Genomic DNA, 23,679 nt, shown 5'->3' on the forward strand with positions numbered 1-23,679 from the left:
GGCACACCTGGGTCTATGACACTGCCAAATCAATTCAATGCTGGACCAGTGAATAACTCTGCTAGGAGGAAGGACGAGTGTGTTACTCTGCTGGAATGCTGCTGTGGAAGAACTGCTTTTCTGCTGTGCTTTGCTGTGCTTTTATGCTGGCTGCAATCCTCTTCCCTGCTGAGGAAAGACTGGACCTATCTTACTTGAATCCAGAGTGACTCCAAGGGCCTGCTGGCTTGTCCACTGTTCTAAGTCTCTAAGACATCAAAGACTTCACATCAACCTTCAACAGCACCTGGACTTTGCTTGCTGTATCAGAACAGGCATATCTCCCGTTACGCTGACATATCCCCATTGCTGCGAGGGCCGTAAACACTGAATCGCTGACTGGCACCCTAGACGCATCGCTGCTGCTGCAAGGACCCCGAATTCTGCATTTATGACTGTCACTGCTGCGAGGACTTTTAACACTGTACCATAGACTGCATGATGCATTGCTTACAGGTTTTTCTTTAATTCAAGATTGTTATTGAGACATTTTCCACTTTCTATAGGTTTTGATGCATCTCTGACTTTGCATGGCTCAGCGTCGACACATCGCTTTCAACCCTCTGCTTTGACAACAATGCATTGACTTTTGCTTCAAGCATTTTGACTCTGTCTACAATGCATCTAAGGTGCTTTTCAGAGGCCAAGGCTGGTCCCTTAATCTGAGCCATGTTCCATAGCAGTTGGCAGGAACTTTTTGGATTTACCCTGGCCTAGCACAATCATAAAGCCCTGGTTGGCGCTTCAAGCTTTTAAGCACGAAATTTTCATTTAAAGTTTAAAAATTCATAACTGCTGTATACTTATTAGATTTTTACGGTTTTGATCTTGATTTGTTCATAAAAATATAAGCAATTGTTTACCTGATGTGGAGTCTGTTCGTGGTGTTTTCACTGTTACTGTTTAAAGTGCTGCACAATACTTTACACATTGCCTCTTAAGTCAAGCCAGCCTGCTCTGTGCCAAGCTGTCAAAGGATGAGCACTGGTTAATTTACGGTGCGTATCTGACTAACCCTGACTAGGTTTGTGGTTCCTGCTTGGAAAGGAACCAACATGAGTTTAAATTCTCTCTGATTTACACTTTTTGATTTTTCCTAAAATTCTCTCAAATCCCATATTTTCTGTTGTGTCTGTGACTTCACTTGCCAAGATGGAATTTGAGCTGGCCAACTTAAAGAGCTTGATTATAGTCCAGATCAAGGGATTTTGCCAGGAGAAGAGGGTGTTTACCAAAGTGACCGCTAACAAATCAGAGCCCCAAAAAACTAAGAGTATGGGCAGAGGTCCAAAATACCTGCACTACCAATAAGGAGGAAGGGACAGAATCTGAGGAGCAATTATAACAAGAACTGCCTGAGGGGCTTGACATGCAACCTGCTGGGTAGGGGAGAAACATCCTCTCAGCCTGGAAGTCTACTCACATGCAGGAAGCAGTGTGTCATCTATGAACCTGTCCAATGATGAGCTGAAGGACAGGAGAAAGCTAGAGCTTGCACAATTGGAGAAGTAGCAGGCTCCAGGGGCAAAGAAAATGGCCATAGAAGAGCACAGAATGGCCCATGAGGTCAGTCTCAAAGAGCTGGATCCCAGACCTAAACAGATGGAATACAGAAGCAATTATGGCGACATTTCTAGGATGCCCACTGGTGGAGGAAGAGTCCACAACCCAAAATATTGGATACCAAGTTATGTGGCTGTAAGGGTGCACAAGGTTCCTGAGGAGTACTGTGGGTAGCTTGTCGAGGTGCATGCTAACAGTGGGGAGGGACACAGTCTTAACACTGGAAGAGAAAGGCAAAACACTCTACATTGCCATGAAAACCATGGCTGTAAACTAATTTGGGCTGGCACCTCAGAGGTATAGGCAGAGATTCAGGGGCAGCCCAGCAGTCTCATCACACACCTTGGTGGGTTTTCTTAATTATGCCAGTAAAGCACTGACGGGCTGGATGTGGGGCAGCAAGCTACATGATTGTACAGGGCTGTACAACTTATTTGTGAAGGAGCACTAGCTTGATATTTGTTCTCCAGAGCTGTAGCAAAACCTGGAAAGGGTGGTCAGGGATCCCAAGAGAAGAAAGCGAGGGGAGATAAAGAGAAGGAATTCTCTCATGGCCTCTAAAACAGTTCACAGTCAAAAGAGTGATATTTCCAATCTGGTTACCACAAAAAGAGCTTTCCTGACAAGAGTCAGAACAAAACTTCCTAATGCTGTGAAAGTCACACATAGGGGCATTAAAAGGGGGATCCAAAGTGCCAAACAACACAGCCTCCCACTGCAGGTAAGACACCAGAGGTGCTGAGCATAGTGCGTAGGGATGGGTTTGTACCAGGAAGTGGGTAGCAACTCAATGAGGTTAACCTACTGTCACAGAGTGACATTGAGATGGGGCATAAAACCCACATGGGCAGTGGGTTACCATTACCAGGCAAGGTTGTAAGGCTCTGATGGACAAACAAGCCAGAATAACTATGGTAAGGAGTCTCTGCTTATGGTCCAAGAGCAAGTTATATCCAATGCATTCCACCAGGTTCTGGTAGCTGACAACCACAAGGGTCACTATTCAGTGGCCCTTATTTTATTTGGGTGTGGGGGCCTCAGGTCTTCTGAAAGTTGCTGTGACCCCTGCCATGCCTGTAGACTGCTTGTTAGGGAATGTTATTGAGCACACTACCTAGAACGGAGTAGAGCCTAAGTCACATCTGGAAAGGTTAGGGTTGCCTGAGTGGATTTGTACAACCACCAGGTCGATGGCTGCCCAGGAATGGAGTCAAGAAAGTCTGGAACCTAGACAAATTACCCAGATAGCGGCCACAAATGAGAAGGGTAAGGGGAGTGGGAAACCAGCCCCCCTGAATGTCTTCCAGCTGAGGTGGATTAGACACCAGAGGAGGACAACCCTAGCCCACTGAAGAGGACATTGCTTCCCTTGGTGATCTGCCTGAACTTGCTGGATGGCAAATAGAGGGGAGGGCCATGAGGGAGGAGTTCTGCAATGCACAAGAAGGAGTTGCCAATGCTAGAAAGCATGAGACAAGAAGTTGAAGCCAAGGCAGCAGGTGATGCCTCTAAGAATCACCACATTTTTAAAAAAAATTTTTTAAATACCTTTATTATCGAAAAAGCCATACAAATACAGATCTACAACCCCACAGGGCCGGTCAGTGATATTTCGCAACACAATTGAAAACAATACAAGGCCCAACATCCCCTAGAATCAGTTGCAATGTTCACATGCCAAGTTACAGGGTTGGTGGCTATATGAGGATAAGCAAAAGGTATCATTTTTTATATTAAACAAACAACACAAAAACAAAGTCCGAGGTAAGAGTGTTATTGAAGAAGGATAAATCCCAAGGGGGCGGAAAGAAGGGCCAAGAGTGGACAAACAAACTGTGTGGTGTATGATAAGAGCGTTCCGAATGCGAGGTCATGGAGACAAGGGGACAGTAACGGGATCTACGGAAGGGGGAGTGCAAATCTCTCCTCGATACGCATTCCACTGACCCCACACCTTTCCCCATTTCCTAGGCCTACCACGGGCGATATATACAGTTTTCTCCCTAAACATACACCAATCCATGCATTCCATCCATGCCGATGACGAGGGTGCCCTCTGGGACCCCCACAGTTGGGCTATGTCCCGCTTGGCGATCATGTTACCAAGTGTGGCCCACAAAGTCTGTGACATGCTGTAATCATTGGGCTCCCAGACGTTCAGAAGGCATCGCCTAGCCTCCGGCATTAAAGACACACGCGTCACCTCTTCCATGATGTCATGCACACTTTTCCAATAAGACACCACATCCGGACATTCCCATATAATATGGAGAAAAGTAGCAAACATACCACAGCCACGTCTGCACAACCCATCCAATGAATAACCCATCTTCATCAGCCGTGGACCCGTGACATAGACGCGGTGTAATATCTTCAATTGCACAAGCCGTAGACGCGCCGGAATCGCCACTTCCTTTGGAGACGACACCGCGGTCTGCCAGTCCTCGTCATCCAGTTCAAGCCCATCCGCGGTCCAAATACTGCGGAGCTGCTCAAGAAGGTCAGAGCGATCGTTAATAAGCTTCTTATATATAAGAGAGATGGTACTATCAGGGAGGTATCCATCTAACACCCTATCTTCCAGGGGGGAAGATTCTGGGACAACGGCACCAGCCGGGAATACCGAAGCAAACGCATGGCGAATCTGGAGATAGCGGAAGTATTCCCTATCACTCAAACTATATTCCCGCTGGAGTTCGGCAAAAGTCTTGATCCTGTCCTTAATCAATAGGTCCCCCACTCGACTAATATCTATAAGGTCCCACTTGTCGAATCCCTTTGTTGCCCAGAGATTCCCCAGTCGTTCAGCCGAATAAAGCGGGGTTGCTCTAGTCAGCCTGTCTGTCCACCCCGTGGCAGCCGTCGCACTAGTCCAAACTCGCACCGCGACTCCAGTGGGACCAGTGAGTGACTTCCTAGCCGCTTTAGAGTAAAGCGCCCTATTGTAGTCGCCACCCGGTAACTGACATTTATCCATCTGGAATGCAGGATTGGAGATAGGGCCATACATAGCGTGGTTAATGGCACTTAACTGAGACGCCCAGTAATAGCGCTTGATGTAGGGCAGTGCTATACCACCATCATACCAAGGCAGGGTCAGTTTCGATAACGCAATGCGAGGCCGCCCGCCTCATATCAATTGTCGTTGAAGGCCCTCAACCTCACGAAAATACCTAGCAGGGACCAGATCAAGCGTATTTTGAAGGGCATAAAGGAATCGGGGGAGAGACATCATCTTAAACAGGGCCGCCCTTCCCAAAGGGGACAGCGGCAAGCCACACCAACCCGCGACGTCCGAACGCAGCCGACAAAGTGGTGGCAGTAAATTTCTCTCATACCGCACAGCCGAGTCCAAGGAGATATAGATCCCCAGGTATTTGAAGCCGTCACGTACTACAGGTATCGGGCAGATACGGGGCAGCAAGGGCAGTTCTCCGGTGAGCGGGTAAATACAAGATTTGGTCCAATTAATGGACAAGCCGGGGTTCCTCCCGAAGGAGCGCAATACGTCAAACAACACTCCTAGAGATTTGCGAGGGGAAGTCAAGTACAGCAAGATATCATCCGCATATAATGAAACACGATCTTCATATCCCGGGGACCAACTAATGCCCTTAAGCGACGGTTCCCATCGAAGCCACGCTGCAAGGGGTTCAAGAGCCAGTGCGAAAAGCAAAGGTGACAGAGGACAGCCCTGTCGCGTACCTCTGCCAAGAACAAAGGGCTCCGAGGCCCTACCATTCACCACCACTTGAGCCAATGGTTGTTCATAAAGGAGCCGAACCCACCCGATGAAACGTGGGCCAAAACCGAACTTTGCGAGAGCCGCCCATAAATATGGCCATTCTATTGTATCAAAGGCCATCGAGGCGTCCAAAGAAACCAAGATGGCCGGCTCTCGAAGTGACCCCGCCCGTGCCAGAACGCCATTAAGACGGCGAAGGTTGAGCGCCGTATTACGGTGGGGGATGAAGCCCGACTGGTCCCGATGTACTAAGTCGCTAATCACCGTAATTAGACGATTCGCCAATACTTTCGCCAGAACCTTAGGCTCCACATTCAAAAGCGAAATCGGTCTATACGACGAACACTGTTCACGGGGCTTCCCATCTTTAGGAATTACCACAATGGACGCCAACCTTTGATCCCGAGGAAGGAGTCCAAGATCTCGCGATTCCAAGAACATGTGGCGAAGATGCGCGCCATCTTGTCCGGGCACAACTTATACAGCTCCACCGGAATACCATTCGGGCCAGTGGCCTTGCCCGAACGAAGGGAACGGATAGCAGTCGCAATTTCATCGACGGAAAAGTCCGCTTCCATAAGCTCATGGTCAGACTCCGAAAGACTAGGCAGCGCAATGTCTCTCAATAATAAGTGCGAGTCCTCCTCCGGTCTATCCGAGACCGGCGCATAGACTCCACGGAAATGCTGAGCAAAAGCCGCAACTATCCCAACAGGGTCCACGACCCGCGAACCATCCACCCCTTCCACAACAGGCACAACCCTATTCAAACAGTCTCTCTTGTCCAACCAATCAATCAACTTCCCAGCCTTATCACCAACATCATACATTCGCCCCTGTTGCACACGATACAGCATCCTGGCTGCGTCTGTCACCAAGGCCTTATAATCAGCCTGCTTGAGGGCCAAAACATATAGCTTCTCAGGTGTGACCCCGGACTCCAAATCCTCCTCCAAAGCCGTGATGTCACGTTCAAGGCAAACAACCTCCTCATTCTTACTTTTCTTCGCGCTAGCAATCAAGGACAGTGTCTGACCCCGAATCACCATCTTATAGGCCTCCCAGAGGGAAACAGAGGAGGATACCGATCCCACATTCTCATTAAAGTAGTGTTCCACACATTGAACCACTGCGGCCCTAGTTTTGGGGTTGCGTAGGTGCCAGGGGTTGATCGGGGCTACACGGCCCTCCGCTCCCAAAGACAAATCAATCCCAAACCAAAGTGGGGAGTGATCCGAGATCCCCCTAGCCAGGTGACGCACTTCCGTTACGGAGACCATCTGCACCGCCGGCACCAGGATATAGCCAAGCCTCGAGAGACTACCATGTGCTCCCGAGTGGAAGGTATACTGTAACGTGCCAGGGTGCAAGTGTCTCCAACTATCCACTAAGCCCATCGCTTCCGGAAAATCACCCAGCCATGACTGCGATCTCAAAAGAGTTCTGGGGGGGTTACGATCGTCATCGCCACTAACCACTGAATTGAAGTCGCCACCCATTATCAACATGCCTTCGGGGAAGCCCAGAACAACCCCACCTAAATCAGAAAACGTAGTGGACTGTAGACCTGGCGGGACATAAACAGAAAGTATAGAAATCGTCTTCCCCTCCCATCGCCCCGTAATGGCCGCATATCGACCACGATCGTCGAGCACAACGTCATCTATCTCCAAGGGGAGGGAGTTACGAACCAAGACGCCCGCCCCCCGTGGTGAAACCTGAGTGCGCTACCAGACGATACCCCCTCCTATTCAGCGCATGGCAAGTGTTCCCTATCAAATGAGTTTCCTGAAGCAACACAACATCGGGTGAAAGGCGTTTCAAGTATTGCAAAACCAACCCCCGCTTAATCCTATCACCCAGTCCGTTCACATTCCAACTCAACACCCTCAGCCCCCTACCCCCATTGTAAAAAGGTACCCAACGTCCCCCCCGCATTAGGACAGCCACCTCCAGCGAAACTTGTATTGAAATAAAATCTCGGAGTAAACAAAGAAACAGAACCCCCCCCCACCCCCAACACACATCCCCCCACCCTGCACCCCTGCGTCGATCCAAAGAACCACGCCAACTTGCAGTGTGCCTGTCGCCCCATTAAACTAATCTACAAAAAGAGAGAAAAACCCCTTGGAGGAGGAAGAAACCCGAACCCTCCCACCCCCGGGTAGTCAATTCACATGCGCTCAGTAATAGTCAAACCAGTGCTGCAAGTCATTAAAGCCGGTCCTCCGGAGGGGACTCACTCCATCCGTTCCTCCAGACCTCCTTCAGCACCGCCGGAATGTTCAGATCGATCGCGCTGCATAGGCAAAGTATCGAGCCAGTCACTAGCAGACTCCGGGCGATCAAAAAAGAAAGTGCGCTCCTCATATTCGACCCTCAAGCGGGCCGGGAACAGCATAGCGTACTTTAGGCCCACATCCCGGAGGCGTCGTTTCACACCTGTGAAGCTCATGCGCTGCCTCTGGACTGACTGCGTGAAATCCGGGTAAAAAGTAATAGATGCATTGTCAAATTTCGTGGGCCCACCAGAGCGCGATGCCTGGAGAATAGCATCTCTGTCCCGAAAGTTGAAGATCCTGGCTATAATGGGCCGTGGCGTTGCTCCCGATTTAGGCTTACCACCAGGGACTCTGTGGGCACGTTCCACATTGAAGAAGTTACTGAGGTTTAACACGAGGTCCTCAACCAAGAGATCCACAGACACCGCTGCAGAACTTTCCGGAACGCCAATGATGCGGACGTTGTTCCGCCTGGCCCGGCTCTCGTAGTCATCCAGCCGACGCACAAACAAGTCATTAAATTTCCGGAGATTGCGGACTTCAGTCTGTAGTTCCGAAACATCAGTAGTAAGACTTGCAGTTTTAATGTCCAGCGATTTCACCCGCTCATTAGTCTTTGCAAGGTCTGTTCTGATGAGGTTAACCTCGATAGCCACAGTGTCAATTTTCGAGGCCAGTGTCTCATACTGCTGGCCCATGGAGGTCTTAACACTAGCAATGGCGCCCATGACGTCCCTCAGCGTCAGATCGTCGGCTGCAAGTAGATCTTCTCCAGAATCACCCGTGGTTTTACCCAGCCCCCCAGGGGTGCCTTTCGGGCGGGCGAAACGATCAATGGTGTTAGACTGAGTCGAACCCCCACGATTCGTGACCCTGGTGGCCCGTTTCTCACTCTCAGGTCTACCCGACATGGTGGCCAAAGAGTCCTGGCAGACCCCTGGGAGGGTACGGTGAAGGCAACTCTCCGGAGATCTGCCGTGTATGATCAAAAGGAACGAGAGACAGGAGATGCGCTGGGGGCGGGCTGCTAGGCGTAGGGCAGCAGTACTGGCAGGCAGGAGGCCACAGAGGACAGCGACCAAAAACGAAACCGAAAGTACCACGAGGGTTGCAGACAAGTCTCAGTGGCCGTTGTTGTTCGATTACCACTCTGGCATTTCGGCAACTCGAGACCGTGGGCATCCGCTGATGTAGGCCATAAAACTCAAGATGCAGCAAGTCTGGAGTCCGGCGGCCAAATCGAATTCTGGAAGACAATTTGGTATCAGCAGGGCATCCTTCAGTCGAACCCGTCGTCTAAATCAGGATATTAAACAGGATAGTCGTAGGAGGTGGAAGGGGTCTCGGGAGCCCTGTGCTCACGCGTCCATCTTGGATCCGCGCGTAGCTCCTCCAAGAATCACCACATTTACTAGTAGGGTAACCTACTGTACAGTGAGCCTAAGGTACCTATGTGTGGGGCAACGAAGAGACTGGTCATTCTGCAGATACATTAAGTTCCTGGCTATAATAGAGCAAAGACTGCCAAAAACTGCAAAAATCGACGATCATTAACACAACCAACAAGCAAACAGTAACTAGGTTGCAAAGGGTGCATGCTGCCCTGGCTCCGGGAAAAGACTGCCAGATATTCATTTTGGGCCCTCCATTGCACGTTTTAAAGAAATGCTAATTTAAATGATCAAACTTTTCATTATATTTCTAAAATTTTTAATGCAAAATTTTTGTACTGGTTTTAATTAACTATGCAATAAAAACTTACAATGCTACAAGGCCTTCCTACTAGAGCTGGCTCATGAGATACCCCTGGTAGGATATTTGAGGAGAAGACCTTTGCGAGTATTGTCCCCTACTTCTATTGGTTCCTGATGAAGATTTCCTGAATACCCTCTATAAGATGTTTTAGACTTGCCAGGCCAAAGGGAAGACAGGGCAGAGTGTTAAAGCTCCACTGAATGCCTTGCCTGTCATTAGCCACCCTTTTGAAAGGGTAGGCACGGTAGGGCCTATGGATCCCCAGACAGCCTCTAAGGACTGCACCTGCAGTGGCTAAAGCCCTAATAGGGAATTTTACCAGAGTGGGTTTCCCCAAGGACGTGGTATCTGACAGGGGAATCAACTTCAACTCAATACAAAGTTTAATGTGTGGATTACTTAAAACCAAGACAATACAAACATTTAAAAGGCATATTAGGATAAGAACAAAGAAGAATGATGGGTCAGTGCAGTAGCTGTCACTTGGTGCCCAAACGTAACATTCAAGGTATGCAGATCAACCGTAAAGTAAGGTGAATGCATGACAGATTTTAAAACTCAAGTGCAAGGAGGTCAAACATTACTTTGCCTAATGTCCGAGATGCGAGGACTAAGATGTGTCAATCCACAATCATCTCTTTGCTTAGTTGTGTGTGTTTTAACAAGGTTCTGTGCAGCTTTTAAAAATGTGCCTATTCTTCCCAATTTAAGGAGAACCATGGTACTAAAAATCAAGTTCTTTGCATTGTTGCATGTTCTTATACCATGGGTTAAAAAACGTGGCTTTAATAATGTTTACCTGGGCTCGAGCAACATTGTGCAACTGCAAAGTAAATGTAAAAAGGTTTCGGATTTCTAACCACAAAGTCTATACTTGACTATCTTGGAAAGTATTGGCCAGTTGTGGTTGAAGTCTTTAATGTGTAAAGCCAACATCCTTACTGCCAGAATTTGGGTCAGACAGGCTTTTCCAGTTGTGCAATAGAAATATGATTGAGCCTGAAGACCGACTTGTCTGTCGTTATTGTATGATAGTGCCAGGGCCCTTAGTGGCAAGGTGGATTTCATATTTTTCTAGGTCTGCACACTTTGAGAGGAAGTTGATCTGGTTTTTCAATATGCTTTTTACTGCAGTATACATAAGTATACATAAGTAGTGGGGTGTTCAAGTCGATGAGAAGGGTGGCTGCCGGCGTTGTAAGGTAGGTGGACCATGGGTTATTATTGTTTTTGAATATATTTTGCACAATACATTTTAGGGTGCCTGGCATCGCCCTGATGCATCTGTAAAAGTACTTTAGAAAAGACCCCATACTGGACCATGCGATGCCCTCCAGGCCAAATTCAAGTCTCACCAGGGATCTCCTAATTTAATCGAGCAATTTGAACATTCTTTTTCAGACTTTTAGGTGTCGTTTTTCGATGGTTTTAATGAGTTGGCCTGGGAAGGATTCACTGCCATAAGTGAATGCAGATGGTGATACCCTGAGCACTTTTCTGATTGGGGCTGAGGTAGGACTTTCAAGGGCTGTATGTAATTGGCAGAGTCTAGTTGTTATCAATACCGCCTTATCCTTTAGGTGGCACGTGTGTGCTGTAAATGCATCATTTGCGGAGAACCATGTACCCAAGTAGTTGTAGGATTTGGCTCCTGAGATTTTTAAGGGACCCAGAGACCAGTTGTAACTTAAGTGTTTTTGCGTCTTTCCGAAGGATAACACCTTTATTTTGAAGGTGTTTACTATCATGTTGTTTGCTATGTTGTATTGGTGCAGAGTTTAATGCTCTCTGTAGTCCTATTTTTGAATTGTCTAAAAGAACTACGTCATCCGCGTACTGTATTTTTGTGATCTTAGATTTTGGAGGGATTAGGTTAGCGTTGTTGAGAGCCCTGGACATATCCGCCATTTATAGATTAAACAACATTGGTGCAAGGACGCACCCTTGCTTTCAGATTAATGTCTGCTTATATGCAGTCAATGTGGAAGGAGTGTTAAGTTACTTACACGTTTTCCACCCCACTACCATCCACAAACCAATGGGCTTGTTGAAAGATTCTACAAGACCCTCAAGGACTTAATCAAGGGCCTGCTTAAGGCCTCAAGGCATAAGTGGGACATCCTCCTGCCAGACCATCTTTTTGCTTACAGAGAGGTACCACTGGAGAGGATTTAGACCCTTTTTAGTTTTTGTATATTCATCCTGTAAGGAGACATCTCAATCTGGTGAAAAAGGATTGGGAGCAAGCTCCTTGGAAACCTCCCCACGATGAAGTTAGCTACATGCTGGCCTTCTTGAGCCAAGCAGCAAAGGTAAGCAATCAAGCTTCTGACAACTTGGAGGCCAGCAATGAAATAATGAAGAAGTGGCATGAACAAGTGGCTATGCCTGTGCAATTTCAGCCTAGGTAGAAAATATGGGGATGGGACCCGTGGAGCTCTGGGCCTCAACGACCATTAGACTTCGCCCTATGAGATGTTTGTGAGAAAGGGGAAGTCCACCTACCTGGAGGACCTCAAGACCCCCAGTCACTCCCAGAGGGTGCTCCATATCAACCACCTCAAATAATACATTGAGAGCTCTGAGGTCCCCATGTCACTGATGCAAAGATAAAGGAGAGGAAAAGGATAGCCTCTAAAGAGAAGGGGGGGGTCAGTGGAAGGTCAATTCAATCAATCTAGGATTTGTAAGGCTTGGCAAATCATCTGTGAGAGATGCTGAATTGTAAGCACAGGGAGATTTAGTGATTTGCCCAAATTCACAGGACGTTGATATCAATGCCAAGATTTCAAAAAGGCTCTACCGGCTAAAAAATCTGTAGCTCAGGTCATTACGCCACATCCTCTCAAAAGAACATTTCCTCTACCCTAACTTCAGAATAGCAGATGGACTGTCACCAGGTACTGGGGCAGTTCTACTCCCTTGTTCCCTTACTCGTGGAATTACCTATCTGTTTATCAATGAAATGAACACACGAGACAGCCTCCCAGTCAAGACAAAAAAACTATAGGTTGTAAGACAAAGTGACAAAATACACCCTGCTTGGACAGGGTGTATACCTCTGCCACCACACACCTAGGACCTCATTTATGAGAAGAGATGCATCACTGTGTGAAAGCAGCAATGTGTCACTTCTCAGTGCGCACTCCTTGCGACATACCTGATGCGTCATATTTAATGTGTGAAGCATTATGTTGTAAGGTGTTACAGACACGTCAGTATTTCTGACGTATCTGTATGGCGCAAAAGTGACACATTGCTGGACTGTGTCACAAAAGTGACGCAACTCCAGAAATGTGTCCTTTCACATGGGGCAAGCCCCATGTCAAAGGGCCTGTGTCAGTCTTTTGCCTGCTGTGAGGCGGGTGTAAGATATTGACGCTTGCGTCCTAGAAGTGGCGCAGTGAAATCTTATAGATTTCACTGCGTCACTTCTATGACTCTTTCTTGTGTCAGAATGCCCCCCTGCATACATTATACCTGGCGCAGGTAAAAAGTGGCGCAGGGGTTTACAAAGTGACGCATCTACCTAGATGCGTCACTTTGTAAATATGGTGCAACAAGGCAAAGGAGCATTTTGATAAGTCCTAGTCCTGGGGTTTTGGGGTGAGGGATTGTGAGGAAATACAACCATGATGTCAGTTTGGTGTTTCTTCCTGAATCCTGACTCTCACCCTATCAAGTATTGTGGCACTTGAAAAAATATGCCATTGGGGAGGCTGAGGGGCTGCAAGGGGGTTTCACTTAGTGTCCGATAAGGGTAAATTGGGTGCCTCATGTCACCTATTGTGTGCTCATCTATTTCAGGCATGAAGGCCACTATTTCACCCTCTCATCCACCCAGTACTCCACTTCTCAGTGCCTTCGGGTAGCAACTCGGTACAAAAGGAGGTGGTGATGGACAGAGCATCTGAACCAATCAAACACTCACACCTAGTCAACAGATCAGGGTTTAATCCATCACCGTTTTTAGGCCACTTTGCCACCCCAGTTCAGACATGGCCATATGCAAATCAGTCTGACCCTGTGCCTCATGGGAACAGTCCAGCCCGAACTGCCAAGCCATGACTTCCCTGGACCGGATTCAAGCTTCCTAGGACCGGTTTCTGGCATTACAGCCATCTTCAGCAAGGCTTGCTTGAATCCAGTGGCAACGTGAGCAAGGTACTCAGGTCTGAGCATACCCTGCCAACTTATGGCCAACAAAGAGGTACAAAAGGGGGTGGTGATGGACGGAGCATCTGAACCAATCAAACACTCACAACCAGTCAACAGATCTGGGTTTAATCCATCACCGTTCTTTAGCCCACTCTGCCACCCCAGTTCAGACATGGCCATATGCAAATCAGTCTGACCCTGTGCCTCATGGGAACAATCAAGCCCGAACTGCCAAGCCATGCCTTCCCTGGACCGGATTCAAGCTTCTTTGGACCAGTTTCTGGCATTAAAGCCGTCTTCAGCCCGGCTTGTTTGAATCCAGTGGCAAAGTGAGCAAGAAAATCACGTCTGAGCATACCCTGCCAACATATGGCGAACAAAGCAATACAAAAGGGGGTGGTGATGGACGGAGCATCTGAACCAATCAAACACTCACACCCAGTCAAGAGATCTGGGCTTAATCCATCACCGTTCTTTAGCCCACTCTGCCAGCACAGTTCAGACATGGTCATATGCAAATCAGTTTGACCCTGTGCCTCATGGGAACAGTCAAGCCCGAACTGCCAAGCCATGCCTTCCCTGGACCGGATTCAAACTTCCTTGGACCGGTTTCTGGCATTACAGCCGTCTTCAGCCAGGCTTGCTTGAATCCAGTGGCAAAGTGAGCAAGGGACTCACGTCTGAGCATACCCTGCCAACTTATGGCAAGCAAAGCGGTACAAAAGGAGATGGTGATGGACGGAGCATCTGAACTAATCAAACACTCACACCCAGTCAACAGATCTGGGTTTAATCCATCACCGTTCTTTAGCCCACTCTGCCACCCCAGTTCAGACATGGCCATATGCAAATCAGTCTGACCCTGTGCCTCATGGGAACAGTCCAGCCGGAACTAGCAAGCCATGCCTTCCCTAGACCGGATTCAAGCTTCCTAGGACCGGTTTCTGGCATTACAGCCGTCTTCAGCTAGGCTTGCTTGAATCCAGTGGCAAAGTGAGCAAAGGACTCACGTCTGAGCATACCCTGACAACTTATGGCGAACAAAGCGGTACAAAAGGGGGTGGTGATGGACGGAGCATCTGAACCAATCAAACACTCACACCCAGTCAACAGATCTGGGTTTAATCCATCACCGTTCTTTAACCCACTTTGACTGGGTGTGAGTGTTTGATTAGTTCAGATGCTCCATCCATCACCACTCCCTTTTGTACCGCTTTGTTCACCATAAGTTTGCAGGGTATGCTCAGATGTGAGTCCCTTGCTCACTTTGCCACTGGATTCAAGATAGCCTGGCTAATGAGGGTTTTAAACTCGAAAACGGTCCCAGGATGCTTGTTTCTGGTCCAGGGAAGACATGGCTTGGTAGTTCGGGCTGGACTGTTCCCATGAGGCACAGGGTCAGGCTGATTTGCATATGGCCATTTCTGAACTGGGGTGGTGGAGTGAGCTAAAGAATGATGATGGATTAAGCCCAGATCAGTTGACTGGGGGTGAGTGTTTGATTTGCTCAAGCGCTCCGTCCATCATCCCCTTTGGTATCACAGGAGTGCCCATTGCAGATATGTGGTGAGTGGTAACCAGACCTTCCCTTCACATACACATTCACAAAGCATTATTGCTTGGATCAGATAGTGAGAATGGATAAGCATTTTGCATGTTCAATGCATCACGATTTCTTGATATTACTACTCTTTCAGACCTACCGCCTATGATTGGGTGCTGCTAAAGGTGAGAAGGTGAGCAATTTGCGGGTAGAAGTATGCATCAGAATATAAAGAAGCTTACCTATGGTACCAATCCTTCTGGAGAATATTCTACCTGCAGATTCCTCACCACTCCCACCCTCCTCCCTATTCTGAGGCATGCTCAGAGGCTCCTGATGGATAAAAAAGTTCCTAGTTAGTTGTTTACACTGTATATTCATTGTTGAATCATGCTAACAGTGTCTCATCCTCATCCGTTTAAATGTGATCCACCACAGTAGTTTCTTTTTTACACTTTATTTTTATTTTGGAATGTTAGCATTTTTGGCCACCAGTCTTGGGAAACTCCTGTCTGTAGACTCCTGGGAGGACCCTATTCTGCCATTAAACATAGTGCACAGTGCCTACATTGCCACAGAGAATGCTTCATATAAAAAGAAATGGAAAGAGACAAAACATAATAGAGCAGAAGGAGAAAGTAACAGCAATTTTGGAAGAAGAGTCAAGGAGGGTTACAAATCTACATCAAAAATATCAAGATCAAAAAAATACTCATGGATATATTTCTACATTCAGCCCTTTCCAGAGACACCTACCCGATAATAGGATGTAGTACCGTGAGCAGGCTGGTCTGCATTGTCATGTTATATGTACATGAGAAGGTGAATATCAGGAGGCTGCTAAATACGCCACTTGAATTGTCAGGGGGAATATAGAGGACATTGGAGAGAGTCATCGTCTTATCATTATGTATCTAGAACAGAAATCCAGAAATAGAGGTATTAAAAATAATTTTGGAGAAAAATATCAGACAAACTTCTACTCATGTTCATATTTTATTTTCTCAGAAGAATACAATGCTCAGCCTTGTGTAAAATTACAACTTTTTTTACAGAAACAATCATTGAACATCTTTTAAGAAAATAAACAACAGCAGTCAAAGTGAAGATGGGATGGAAGAAAAGAGTGAGGGGCATTGGACAAGATAATTTTGCCAAGATTCACACTATAGCAGTATCATGAACATGCTTGCATACATATATTCGAACATACATATGCATAGACATACACATGCACAAACATGCACACACACACACACTCATATATATATATCAGGGGGGTCGGCAAGGCTCATAGGTGGAGGAGTGGGAGGGGGAGGGGGTCGCCGGAGGAGTTAAAAAAAAAAAAAAAGTATCTTGCCGCCGCCGGGTCCTGCGTCATCTCTCCTGGTGCCGGTATCTGACTCCAGGTAGGAACATGAAGCAGGCAGTCAGGCTCCCACCCATAAGCCAATCACAACGCTCTTGTGATTGGTCTGAGCACCGTGACACAGCGCTCAGCCAGGGGCTGTAGGGTGGGCATGTTCTCCGAGAGGGTTGACCAAAGAGTCACTGCACACAGGAGTGTACTACACTCCTCCCTCATCGGCAAGTACCGGCGTCGGCTTTAGCTCTAGTGTGGAGGAGGCAGTCCTCCGCGCGTCTCTGCATTTCAGACTGAGCAGCTGCAGTGCCATCTGCCGTCCTTGGCGCATCGGCTCCAGCGTCAGGATCGGGCGCCAGGATCGGCCAACACGAAGGAGGTGAGGTGAGGCTGTTTGCAGAGGGCGGGACGAAGGTCGAGAGCGCGGCTGCCAATAGAGGCAGCCGCTAAGTAAGAGCCCGGGGGTCTGACCCAGGCAGATCTGACTAGGTCCGATCTTGCCCGAAGGTCCCCCCCGAGCGCTCCGCTCACTACCAGCTGCTTCTAAGGGTTTGCTTCCAGTCCCCAGCACAGCCCACTTATAGCCCGCTCACAGCCCTCTCACAGCCCTCTTAGAGGCCTCTCACTGTACCCTCCCTGCCCCCCTTCCCTGTCTGCTACCACAGGATCTACAAATCGTCTTGAATTTGAATTTAAAATTATTTATAAAAAGCGCACGTACGCCAGCGGCTTCTTGGCGCTACCACTAACAGACTACTGAGAAAGGAAAGAAAGAGGGGGCCAGGGGGGGTTATTCAAATGATTGCTTAAATAGGTGGGCCTTAAGTTGTTTCCGAAAATGTTGGTAGACAGTGAGGGAACGAATTCCCAGAGGCAGAGAGTTCCACAGGGACGGGGCCAGGGTCGCGAATTTAGATCCTCCCCACTTCTTCCTCCGGAACCGTGGAACCGTGAGAAGGGCCTGGGAGGACGAGCGGAGCTCTCTCCCTGGAACATACTGGGTAATCTCTGAGGAGATGAAGGCTGGGGCTAAGCCTAAACGGGCAAGAAAGGTGATGGAGGCGATCTTAAATTGAACTCGGGCCTGCACGGGCAGCCAATGTAGGGACTTCAGGAGGGGGGTGGAATGATGAAATTTCGGGAGATTGAAGACCAGGCGGGCCGCCTGGTTCTGGATGAGTTGGAGACGCCGTAAACTGTATGCAGGGATACCCGCATATAGGGCGTTCCCATAGTCCAGGCGGGATACCACCATGGCCAAAATGATAAGCTTGAGGGCAGAAAATGAAAAAAAACGGGACACCCTGCGTATAGTACGCAGTGCAAGAAAAGAAGCAGAAACCACAGAGCTAACCTGGGAGTGAAGGGACAGTTGAGAATTGACTTTAATACCAAGGGTTTTAACTGAGGTAGCAGGAGTGGGGGAGGGACCAAGAGAGGCGGGCCAAAACGAAGGGGTCCAGGGGCTGGATGAACCACCAGTCAACACCAACTCGGTCTTATCAGGGTTGAGTTTAAGGTGGTTGTGGTTCATCCAGTCCCTGATGTAAAGCATAACAGATTGAAAGTTGAGAGCAGGGGAGGAAGAAGAGGACAGGTCAAAGACAAGCTGGAGGTCGTCCGCGTAATTAAACACGGTGACCTCCATTTGTTGCAGAGAAAAAATAAGAGGAGCAATATAAAGATTAAATAAAAGGGGGGAAAGGGAGGAGCCCTGTGGGACCCCGCACTGGACTTTCCGGACGTCCGCTATAAAATCACCCAGGCGAACAGCCTGGGTGCGGTCCCTCAGGAAGGAGGAAAGCCAGACCAAGGCTGTCCCCCCGACCCCCGCCGCCTCGACACGGGAAAGTAAGATGGTATGATCCACCGTGTCAAAAGCGGCTGAGAGGTCGAGGAGCACCAGGGCCTGGCGATGGTTAGTATCCATACCCTCCCTGAGGCTGTCCAAGACAGAGATGACCACGGACTCCGTAGAGTGTGCGGGGCGAAAGCCAGCCTGACGAGGGGCAAGGGCTCCATGCATCTCCACAAAGGTACTCAGTGCGCAGGTGACATGGCGCTCGAGCACCTTTGCCAGAAATGGCAAAAGGGAAATAGGACGAAAGTTAGCGGGCACAGAGGGATCCAAGCCGGGCTTTTTCAGGATGGGCACAATCACCGCAGATTTCAGGGGGTCAGGTACCACACCCTGGGCAAGTGAACTGTTTAAGAGATGAAGTGGAGGGTCAGGACATGAAGAAAAAATGTGACGAAGAACATAAGCGGGGCAGGGGTCACGTGGGGAACCAGACTTAACCAGGGGGACCAAAGTGGACAGGGTTTCACTAGTCATAGGAGGAAACGAAGTAAATTCAGCCTTAGGAGGGGGACACTGGGGGTCAACAAAGGAAGGAGAAGGAGGGGGAATGTTGGCCTTAATGGTTGCAATTTTATGGATAAAATAATTGTTAAGAGAACAGCAGAGTTCCTCGGATGGGACAGGCTTGAGAGTGGACCTGTCCGAGAACGCCAGGTTGTGGACAATGGCAAATATTTCTTTGGGCTGATTTTCAGCAGACAATATTTTGGAGGAAAAATAGATGGTTTTGGCCTCCAAGATGTCTTTTTTGTACTTGGCCAGGATGGTAACATACTCCAAACGTACAGTGGGGCTATAGTTTCTCCTCCAGGCTCGCTCGGCGCGTCGAACCGCTAACTTAGTGGCCTTAAGCTCTTTACTGAACCAACAGTTAGCGTCTTTGTCGCGCTTAGAGGTAATACGTTTGAGCGGTGCCACAACGTCACAACCTGAAGACAGCCACTGTTCTATGGCCTTGACCTGTGAAAAGGTGGATAAGCCCTTTAGTGAAAGAGGGGAGGCAGCGAGTGAGGCAGAGAGATCGTCCAGATTGACTCGACCCCAAGCTCGAACCCAGATGTTTTTAGGGCGGGGGAGTTTGACAGGGGAGTGCACAGGAAGGGAAAAAGAGACAAGGTAATGGTCAGACCAAGTGCAAGGGGAAATTGAAAGAAGATCCACCGGGCAGTTAAGGGACCAAATCTGGTCGAGAACGTGACCCTTAACGTGGGTGGGGGAGTGAACATGTGAAATGAAACTGAAAGATCGAAGGGATTTAGAAAACTCCTTCGACGAAGAGCATTCAGCGGGGTCAGAGGGCCAAAAATTAAAATCACCAAGGAGTAAAATAGAAGAGTTATTAACAGTGATGGTGGCCAAAACTTCCAGAAAATCATGAAGGAACAACAAAGGAGATTTGGGGGGACGATAAATGAGAAAACAGGTCAAGGGAGGAGTAGTGGCGGTGGTGCGAATGACCAAGTATTCAGAGGTTGAAATGGCGGGCAAAGACAGAATTTGAAAAGGGAGGTCAGTGCGGGCGATGAAACAAAAAGAAAGCGAAGGGGATACAGGATGAGGTCGGGGAGGCAAAGGGACAACACGGACCATACTGCACCCCAGAATCTCACGAAAAACCCCAGGCAGACAAAAAAGAAGCTAAAGAAGGACCTGATGGACACGAGTGACGCAAGCTGGCAGAGCAGGGGGGACAGGGAAGAGAATAAAGGAGAGGAAGAACCCTCTCAGCTGTCTCCTCTGCTCCCTGGACTCGTCAGTCCGGGAGGCTCGGAGGCGCAAGGACACCGACACAGCCAAATTAGTAGCAAAACGTCTGTACAACCCAAAATCTACACAAAATTTGCATTTATTAAAGATCCCAGTACGCTCCTCTATCTGAACAACAATGCCAATAAAACCAATCTACCAAGCCCACTCAACCCAACCAAAACACACAGGATAACCCCATGGAGCAGGGGCCAGAAAGCGCAGTATCAGAGGCGAGTTATATCCAGAATTCAAAAAAAGGGGCCCTACTGGGATCTCTAGAACCAACCCCGGGATCCCAGGAAAGCCAATCGGAGCTATAACTAACACTAGAGAACAGAAGAAAACCAGAGAGGAGGAACCAAGAAGCCACCATAACGGAAGACGCGAACATTAATCAAAAAAGCGAAGACAAGGAGGACCCAACGGTGGTCCCAATGGAGAACCCTGCGAATCCGGAGAACCCGGGGGGGAATCGAACTGCAAACCACGAAGCAACAGGAACCAAGGAGTGCTACAACATAAACCACACAACCCCCCGAAGTCCAGCAAGATCAAGAGAACCGGTCGAGGGCAAAGCTCTGCAGCATCCATACCATATCTAGACAAAAGTAACCCAAAAGGGGGAGCAATCTCCCACCAACCATTGCAAGGAGAAGTGGGAAGAAAACAGAAAAGAAAGGGAAGAAATCAAAGGAAATTGACAGGGTGCATAGCCTGGGGTAAGGCCCGCAACAGTGATCAAACAGCAACCAACCCCTCACAAGCAAGTGCAACAAGGGAGATGGAAGAAATAAACCCCACGACCACCAACAGTGAAAATACTGGCCCAGTGGACAAATCTGGATCCGGCCCTGCCCCACCCAGTGGCTCAACCACCTGCCCTGCGCCCAAAACCCAGAAAGACATGTTGAGCACGCCAAAAGGGGGAAAAAATACAGGGCCCGCGGAGAACGACAAGGGGCACAACCTACAAAAAACCTCAGACTCACCTGACAGTGATACACAAGAAAGAACAAAACAAAGTACGGTACATCTCACCAAAAACTGCCCTGAAAACCGGGCTGAAACGCAAATCCCAGGAAGCCCCAAGTTGATCAAAACAACAAGGCTAAATCTCTCGGGCCGCAACCTGCGAGAAAGCACCGTAAAAACTGACCAATCCAAAAAAACTGTACCAAAGGCAACCCCCATTCAAGGGGAAACCAAACCTGCTGACAAAGAAAACACTAAGTCAAGAGAGAGTGGGCCAGACGGTTCAACAACGATCGTAAGATTCCATCCTGAATACCACTCTAGAGGTTCAATGGACTTTTTAAACAGGGGAAACATCTTGCGGCTATTAAAAACAGTAGAGAGCCTTAAAACTATTACATCGGCAGACCTGGAATCCGTCGAATTTATTGAATCTCGGAGCGTCGGTAGAGTCGACAAAAACCATATGGACTACAGGAGAATTCCCGAAGAGAATACTAAAAGAAAAGGAAAGATTTGACTCTTGGTGGATAGAACTTCAAACTCTCTCGCCCACAAGATACCCGGAGCCCCTCTTACATGACAGTCTCCAAAAGAAGCCCAAGTAGACGACTCTCAAAAGAACTGTCTTAAGAGGAGCTCGAAGTAAAACGCCAGAGAGACAATCGCACTTGAGTCTGGAAGAAACAAGATCACTGACTAATGACAAGAGGGCTTCACCTAACTGGAGCTGGCTCGCAAAGTCCCTAAACGCGAAAGAGACAAGCCAATGACAAACAAAAACAAAAATAGTCAACAAACTTAACACCCTAAGTATATGCTCATGGAACATCAATGGCACCGGCAATCACCTGACAAAATTTGATTTCATCGCCTTACAAGAAACTTGGACTGAATCACCTCCAACTCTGTCAGGGTATACACTGAACTTCCTACCGCCTACCCAGAGCTCGCTTTTCGGCCACAAGAAAGGAGGCCTTGCCACTTATAGCGCATTAACAGCGATACTAAAAGTAGACCAGCTAGACTACAACTTATCTGCCCCAAACGCAATGCTAGCTCTACGACTGTCACCCTGTGTGCAAGATCCAAATGAGGATATAATCTTTATAAACCTCTACCTGCACCCCAGGGAGAAAAAGAAGGGAGTTCGACAACTGAAGGAAGAACTTGTGAAACTGGTGAAGGCCGAGCTCATGAATAACATCATTATCTCAGGGGATTTTAATCTAAATTTGCTGAGCGAAGCAGTCACGGGCACCAAATACGACGAGGACCCATTCGCCTGGGAACCCAATCGCCAAGACCGCACCTCGGGGGGCAGAAGCACAAAAACCACAAGGACCCTGCTGGCTACACTAGAGGAGCTAGGACTTAGGGCACTTAACGGAAGATTTCCAGGGGATCAACCGCAGTCAGCAACATTTCACAGTACCCAGGCAAGTTCCACCATTGACTTTACCTTTGTATCTCGCAGTCTATACCATAGAGTTTTAGACTTTAGAATCGGTCTCACTGACTGCAGCGATCACCTGCCTCAGGAAACAGTAATGAACACATCAGCGATACTAAAGCCTCCCAGCTCGAACAATGTGGGCACAGACTTTACATCAAATGAAAGACGGGTACAATGCAAAGTCTCCAACCCGGAAAAATTACTAGAGCAAGCGATACACTCATTCAACGAAGCTCAACGCATCACGCATAACCCGATAACAAGCTGGGAAGCATTTGTAATACAAATGAGAGAAAACGCGCAGAGAAAAGAGCTTGTAACACGAACAAGAAATAGCTGCAACACGAAACAGAAAAGATGCAATTACTTCCGAAACACCAGTAGGCTAAAAACACTGAAGACAACGATTAACCGGACTCTACGAAGAGTAAAAACAGATCCGTCCCTTCTCCAAGAGCTCAGACAGCTAAAAGGAGAGCGCAAGAAATTAATATGGCAGAAAAAAAGGGAAGAGGAAGAGGCATTTTGGGGAAAACTCCTACATGACGCCAAAACAAATCGCAGTGCTCAGTTCTGGCAAAAGATCAATACTCAGATCAACGGGAAAAACCGAGGGATTGATTCCCAGGTGACAGAAGACGACTGGATAATCCACTTCAGCACTCACTTTAGTGAGACTAAAGAACGGGGGAAAGAAACAGGCACCGATAATGGAAAGATGGACGAACATCTGTCCCTACACCAAGAATACTTGAGAACGAATGAAGCTGTAATAATCACGACGGAACAAATAATTAAAAGGATCACAAAAGGTAGAAGAGACGGAGCCCCTGGTCCAAATGGAATACCACCAATATTATTTAAGCAGGACCCAAAATACTGGGCAACTAACCTCAAACCAATGTTCGAAAAAATCTGGCAATCATCTACAATCCCACAATCATGGAGGGGGGCAATAATATCCCCAATCTACAAAAACGGAGATAGAAAAGATCTCAAAGGTTATCGGCTAATAGCCCTTCTAGACAACGAGGCAAAGTACTACGCAGGCCTCCTACTTCAGGGACTAACTCTATGGGTAGAAGAAACTTCAACAATCCCGTTTAACCAAACCGGCTTCTGGAAAAACATGGGGACATCTACCAACATCCTAGCCCTGTCACTACTGACCGACTCAGCCCAAGAGGGAAACT

The 23,679-nt window shown here is 48.1% G+C and overlaps 1 protein-coding gene across 1 annotated transcript in view; it reads right to left on the reverse strand.

The window, feature by feature from the left end:
- Positions 1-23,679, reverse strand: part of LOC144827853 (pancreatic secretory granule membrane major glycoprotein GP2-like) — a 200,525-nt gene that overhangs the window by 143,296 nt on the left and 33,550 nt on the right. Inside the window, exon 4 of the mRNA XM_078686017.1 lies at positions 15,842-15,999. Coding sequence (XP_078542143.1) covers positions 15,842-15,999 — 158 coding nt within the window. The remainder of the gene's footprint in view (positions 1-15,841; positions 16,000-23,679) is intronic.

This window comes from Lissotriton helveticus, chromosome 4_1 (assembly GCF_964261635.1).
Source record: "Lissotriton helveticus chromosome 4_1, aLisHel1.1, whole genome shotgun sequence".
Lineage (NCBI taxonomy): Eukaryota > Metazoa > Chordata > Amphibia > Caudata > Salamandridae > Lissotriton > Lissotriton helveticus.